General features: G+C 41.1%; 1 protein-coding gene across 5 annotated transcripts in view; it reads left to right on the top strand.

Moving 5' to 3' along the window:
* The window catches only part of LOC114549099 (LIM zinc-binding domain-containing Nebulette), a 175,242-nt gene that overhangs the window by 157,269 nt on the left and 11,973 nt on the right, over positions 1–6,000 (top strand). Inside the window, exons 8-12 of one of the 5 annotated variants that reach the window (XM_028569261.1) lie at positions 34–138; positions 1,705–1,809; positions 3,221–3,313; positions 4,986–5,078; positions 5,329–5,433. The exons of the other annotated variants lie outside the window; for them this stretch is intronic. Coding sequence (XP_028425062.1) covers positions 34–138; positions 1,705–1,809; positions 3,221–3,313; positions 4,986–5,078; positions 5,329–5,433 — 501 coding nt within the window. The remainder of the gene's footprint in view (positions 1–33; positions 139–1,704; positions 1,810–3,220; positions 3,314–4,985; positions 5,079–5,328; positions 5,434–6,000) is intronic. 5 annotated transcript variants of the gene reach the window in all.

Genomic DNA, 6,000 nt, shown 5'->3' with positions numbered 1-6,000 from the left:
ACTGGTTCTGACTGGTTCCCTGTGTCCTTACAGAAGAAGTATAAGCACGAAGCGGAGCGTCTGAAGGGACGCTACAGTCTGGTGTCAGAGACACCAGAGATGGAGAGAGTCAAAGCCAACCAGAGACACATCAGCTCTGTGAGGACACACACACACACACACACACACACTGTTATTCTACTTCCTGTCGATCAGATCAGCTTTAAAATGGCCCGTGTTTTCCCTTTAAGGCTGACCACGGCTGCAGTCGATATGACCCGGAAGTAGTTAAGTGGCAGCCATCATGAGGCATTCAAAGTTAGTGTTAGGGTTAAACCTAACTCTGCATTATATCCATAAGACGGCAAACCAATACAACGGGATACATACAACTAATTGTGTGTCATTAGTCCTCTTCAAGGACGTACTAGGTTTTGTTTTGTAGCTCTGGGGGTCATCCCCCAAACCCTTTTGAGGCTCAAACAATTCAATTATTATGTCTGAAATCGTTGGAAAACATACTTTTACTGGTTTGAGGTAGGGCTGGATCCCAATATCTGACTGTACGGATGTTCGTTTGTTGGGTAGGTGTTAGATTTTCAATTTTTGGGGTTGCGAATATTTGTTTTTTGTTTGTCCTTCAATACTGTAATAAAGTTGAGACGGATTAAACTTTTGGACAAAAGCAACCCTAAGAAAGTCGTGGACATAGACTATCCTTCTTATAACGTTATTGTATAATGTTGTGGAGCCTTTAAGGTCCCATGGCATGAAAATGTCACTTTATGAGATTTTTTAACATTTAATATGCGTTCCCCCAGCCTGTCTATATAAAAGAGACTTCAGATACAGTATTAGGGGACCACTAAGGTCTATATAAAAGAGACTTCAGATACAGTATTAGGGGACCACTAAGGTCTATATAAAAGAGACTTCAGATACAGTATTAGGGGACCACTAAGGCCTATATAAAAGAGACTTCAGATACAGTATTAGGGAACCACTAAGGTCTATATAAAAGAGACTTCAGATACAGTATTAGGGGACCAATAAGGTCTATATAAAAGAGACTTCAGATACAGTATTAGGGGACCACTAAGGTCTATATAAAAGAGACTTCAGATACAGTATTAGGGGACCACTAAGGCCTATATAAAAGAGACTTCAGATACAGTATTAGGGGACCACTAAGGTCTATATAAAAGAGACTTCAGATACAGTATTAGGGGACCACTAAGGTCTATATAAAAGAGACTTCAGATACAGTATTAGGGGACCACTAAGGTCTATATAAAAGAGACTTCAGATACAGTATTAGGGACCACTAAGGTCTATATAAAAGAGACTTCAGATACAGTATTAGGGAACCACTAAGGTCTATATAAAAGAGACTTCAGATACAGTATTAGGGGACCAATAAGGTCTATATAAAAGAGACTTCAGATACAGTATTAGGGGACCACTAAGGTCTATATAAAAGCATCCAAAGAGCACCACGTCATGGGACCTTTTAGTAATCAAAGCTTTGAGTAAACATGAGGACATTGAAATGTTTTTTATATATTCTATGAACTCCTGACAGTAGAATAATCCATTATAAACCTTTTTTAAAGGCTTATTCTACTGTTATTAGTTATTCGTGGTGATAGAGCCCAGCACATTTCTAGGAGGTAATATAGTTTGACAGCCTGTGTGTTCTTACAGCAGCTCTGTGTCGCCCTCTAGCTGCGCTACTGCTGGGACTCCAAACTGATGAGAGGCCTGATGTCTTCAGTCACAGAGACGCCAGAGATCGTCCTCGCCAGAGAGAACGCCAAGAAGATCAGTGATGTACAAAGACATGCGCACATTACCCTTTATATATATATACACATATATACACTTAATAGTCATCACACCCAAACAGAATCTGCAGATGCTTTTTTTCAGCAGTGATCCAGGATGAAGATCTGCAGAATTTAGCCATCTGTTTTTTCTGCTTGGGGTGGAGGTGTGTCACCCTTGTGTTGACCTCGTGTCAGATTTGACCCACTTTCAAAGTTTTTTTATATCAGAAATATGGATTTCTGTCAAGCAAATTGCCCAAAAATAACATGGATGGTTCTAACGTTCTTCAGGTAAAATTAATGATTACTTTTAATGAAATTGTTGGGCGTTTTATTTAATCTTATAGCATTCGCACGGTTTCAAAACAGTATCCGGACTAAACTTTGACATATACCCATGTGTGATCCACTCAACATCCTCTGATCTTAACTATTAATCAAAATAACTCATAATTTCTGCCTTTTTAACTAAAAACGTATGTATAATTTGATATAAATGAGGTTTGTTGACCATGAATTCCAAGAATGAGTGTAAAACCTATTATTAAACCAGCTCAGGTTTTTAAAAAGGAGCACCAAAACCATGTAAAAAAAGTGACAAATACATCGGAAAAGCGCAAAAAAGAGTTCACTTTCAATTTTGACCTGCAAGGACGAGTTCATGGTTAACGGGAAGACAACATGAGGGTTAAAATTAAATTTAAAAAGATTTAAATCTGCAGAAAAGTCTGCAGAATTCTGTGTCCACACAATCTGCGTTGCGCTGATAGTCGTGCACAAAAAGACTACCGTACATCAAAAATGCTCAAAGGGTTTTGCAGTAAGTGATGTGGATTTTTATTTTTATTTTTTGCATAATTGAAATGATTTAGTGATAACAAACGGATTAGGAGTCTTGAGAGTGTTTCCATGTTATTGATACTGATAAACAAAACTCAACTTGATTAACGTGTCACCTTTCATACACACATGCAGCCCAAAAGGCTTCACATGGAAAAAATAAAACCACACAGATAAAAAAAAATAAACAATAAATAAAACAAAAATTACAACAATTAAAGAAAATGTTAAAAATAAATAAATAAAAGAATAAAAAGAAGGGATAAAATTATGTAAATAAACAATTATTAACATTTGGAAACATTATTACATTATTATTATGGATTATAAATATTTAAAAAAATAACATTCATATAAAATAATTTCAAAATAATTTATAAAATATTAAATATAGTAATATAAAAATTATATTAAAATAATATACCATAAATTAAAAAAAAAAAAATATATATATATACATAATTAAAAATAATCTTTAAAAAAATATTAAAAATAATAATATAAAATAAATGGAAATATCCCCTTCAGCTACATTGTGTACCTGTAGAAGCTGACGTACTGCTCCTTTAACGTAGGTCCAGTACCGAGAGGAAGTGGGTCACGGTACCCCTATCAGGGACACGCCGGACATGGAGCGAGTCCGACGCAACCAGGAGAACATCAGCTCGGTGGGGACACACACACACACACACACACACACACACACACACACACACCCACATTCACACACACACCCACATAAAACACACACACACACACACACACACACACACACACACACACATATACACACACCCACAACACACACACACACACACACACACACACACACACACACACACACACACACACACACACACACACACACACACACACACACACACACACACACACACACACACACACACACACACACACACACACACACACAAACATAAACACATACACACATAAACACACACACACACACACACACACACATAAACACACACACACGCACACATAAACACATACACCCATAAACACACACACATACACACACATACACACAGAAACATAAACACACACACACATACACACACATATACACACACACACACATACACACACACAAACATAAACACACACACACAAAACACACACACACACACACATAAACACACACACACGCACACATAAACACATACACACATAAACACATACACACGCATAAAAACACACACACACACACACACACACACACACACACACACATAAACAAACAATTTCACAAATTTCTACCCGGCAGAGGCTGATTTACTGAAAGGATGCTTTTAAAAAGGTGTAGCTACTTTACAGTTACATATTTTTTATTATTTTTTTTCAAAAAGGAGCAAAAAAAAACGACATTATAGAACGGCTTGTTTATTGCTAAGGCAAAATTAAATGATTTATTACAAATGTAACAACAATAACTTATAACAATAACTTATTTCACCAGGAAGTTCCTGTTAAACGACAAAAACAACCACCGGAAAGGAAAAGGGTATTTTACAACAACTTTGAATGCAGCACGACGCTGTCGCGGCGAATTTCAAGTGAACGCAACATCTGTGTTTTTCCGACAACAGCAGCGGCACACTGCCATATGTTCCTCTCCAGTGAAATACAGACACACTTTTACACCGTTTAGCTTTCAGCAGCATTTTAACTGTTTACTCCAGCTGCTAGCTAACGGTAGGCTAACGTTACTTGCTGTTGAGTGTAGTGTTAACTAGCGTAACATGCGGCGATGTTTAGGTTCCCTCGTCCGTTTTCGGAGCATCCGAGAGAAGCGCAGGCATTTCAGTGGCACCGCGTTGCAATTCGGTCCGGTAGATAACGTTCATTAAGGGTCTCTCCTTTTCTGTCAACGATGTGGCGAGGAGGTAACGTTAAGGCGGAGTTAGCAAGCTAACGTTAGCTAACTAACACCGGCAGGTTCAACGTGCTATCATGCTGCAGAGAACGAGCTGAACAGCGGGCTGGGTCTAACGTTAGCGGGCTGGGTCTAACGTTAGCGGGCTGGGTCTAACGTTAGTGGTCCGCTGACCGGGATTGCGGGGGAAAGAAATTATCGTGTCAAATCGGTAACATAGACGTAATGAGTGGCACATGACGTGAACTAACATGGTTAGTTAGTTTGTTTGAGTTTTAACTTGTCCAGTGGGACAAGTAAATGTCTCTTCCACTTGCCCTACAAAAAATCCACTTGTCCCGGACAAGTTGACAAGCCTTAATGTCGAGCCCTGCTATGTACAGTATATTGTGTAGTTTGGTTGTGGCGTAAAAGCCACATTTTCCTGCCTGTCTTCCTACCAGGTCAAGTACAAGCAGAGTTCAGTGAAGGCCTCCAGCGTCGGAGTGACTCCAGAACTGGAGAGAGTCCGACAGAACCAGGAGAACATCAGCTCGGCAAGACATACACACACACACGCACACACACACACACACGCGCACACATACACACACACACGCACGCACACACACGCGCACACATACACACACACGCACACACACACGCGCACTCACACACACGCGCACACACACGCGCGTGCACACACATATACACGCACACACTCACACGCACACACATACACACTCACATGCAAACATACACACTAATTCAAACTAAAATAAACTAATGATCGTGTGTGTAAACCAGGTGAGGTACCAGCGCGGGCTGCAGGAGATGAGGGGGCGGAGCCTCAGCGAGCTGGACACACCTGAGTACAGGCGTGCCAGGAAGTCACAGGACTCCGTCTCCATGGTAGCGGCCCGGTTGCCGTGGCTACCGTCTGGGCTGTGGGAGGAGCTAACACGAGTGACGTGGCACCGCGGGTGGGGCTGACGCACCGCTACTAACACCCACCGCAGACAGCAGCGTGTGTGTGTGTGTGTGTGTGTGTGTGTGTGTGTGTGTGTGTGTGTGCGTGCGTATGTGCGTGTGTGCGTGCGTGTGTGTGCGTGCGCGCGCGTGCATGTGTGTGTGTGTGCGTGCGCGTGCATAATAAATGACTTAAAAACATCCCATGTGTGTTTTATTTGCTCACTGTCCAAAAGCAACCAGGTCTGTGTGTGTGTGTGTGTGTGTGTGGGTGTGTGCGTGCGTGTGTGCGTGCGGGCATGTGTGTGTGCACGCGTGTGTGTGTGTGTGCGTGCGTGTGTGCGTATGTGTGCGTGCGCGCCTGTGTGTGTATGTGTGTGTGTGTGCGTGCGTGTGCATGAATAATAAATGATTTAAAAATATCCCATGTGTGTTTTATTTGCTCACTGACCAAAAGCACCCTGGCCTGTGTGTGTGTGTGTGTGTGTATCTATCACTAATGTGTGTATT

This window comes from Perca flavescens, chromosome 22, assembly GCF_004354835.1.
Source record: "Perca flavescens isolate YP-PL-M2 chromosome 22, PFLA_1.0, whole genome shotgun sequence".
Classification (NCBI taxonomy): Eukaryota; Metazoa; Chordata; class Actinopteri; order Perciformes; family Percidae; genus Perca; species Perca flavescens.
Note: the sequence above shows the minus strand (reverse complement) of the source record. Positions and strands in the feature narration are given on the sequence as shown.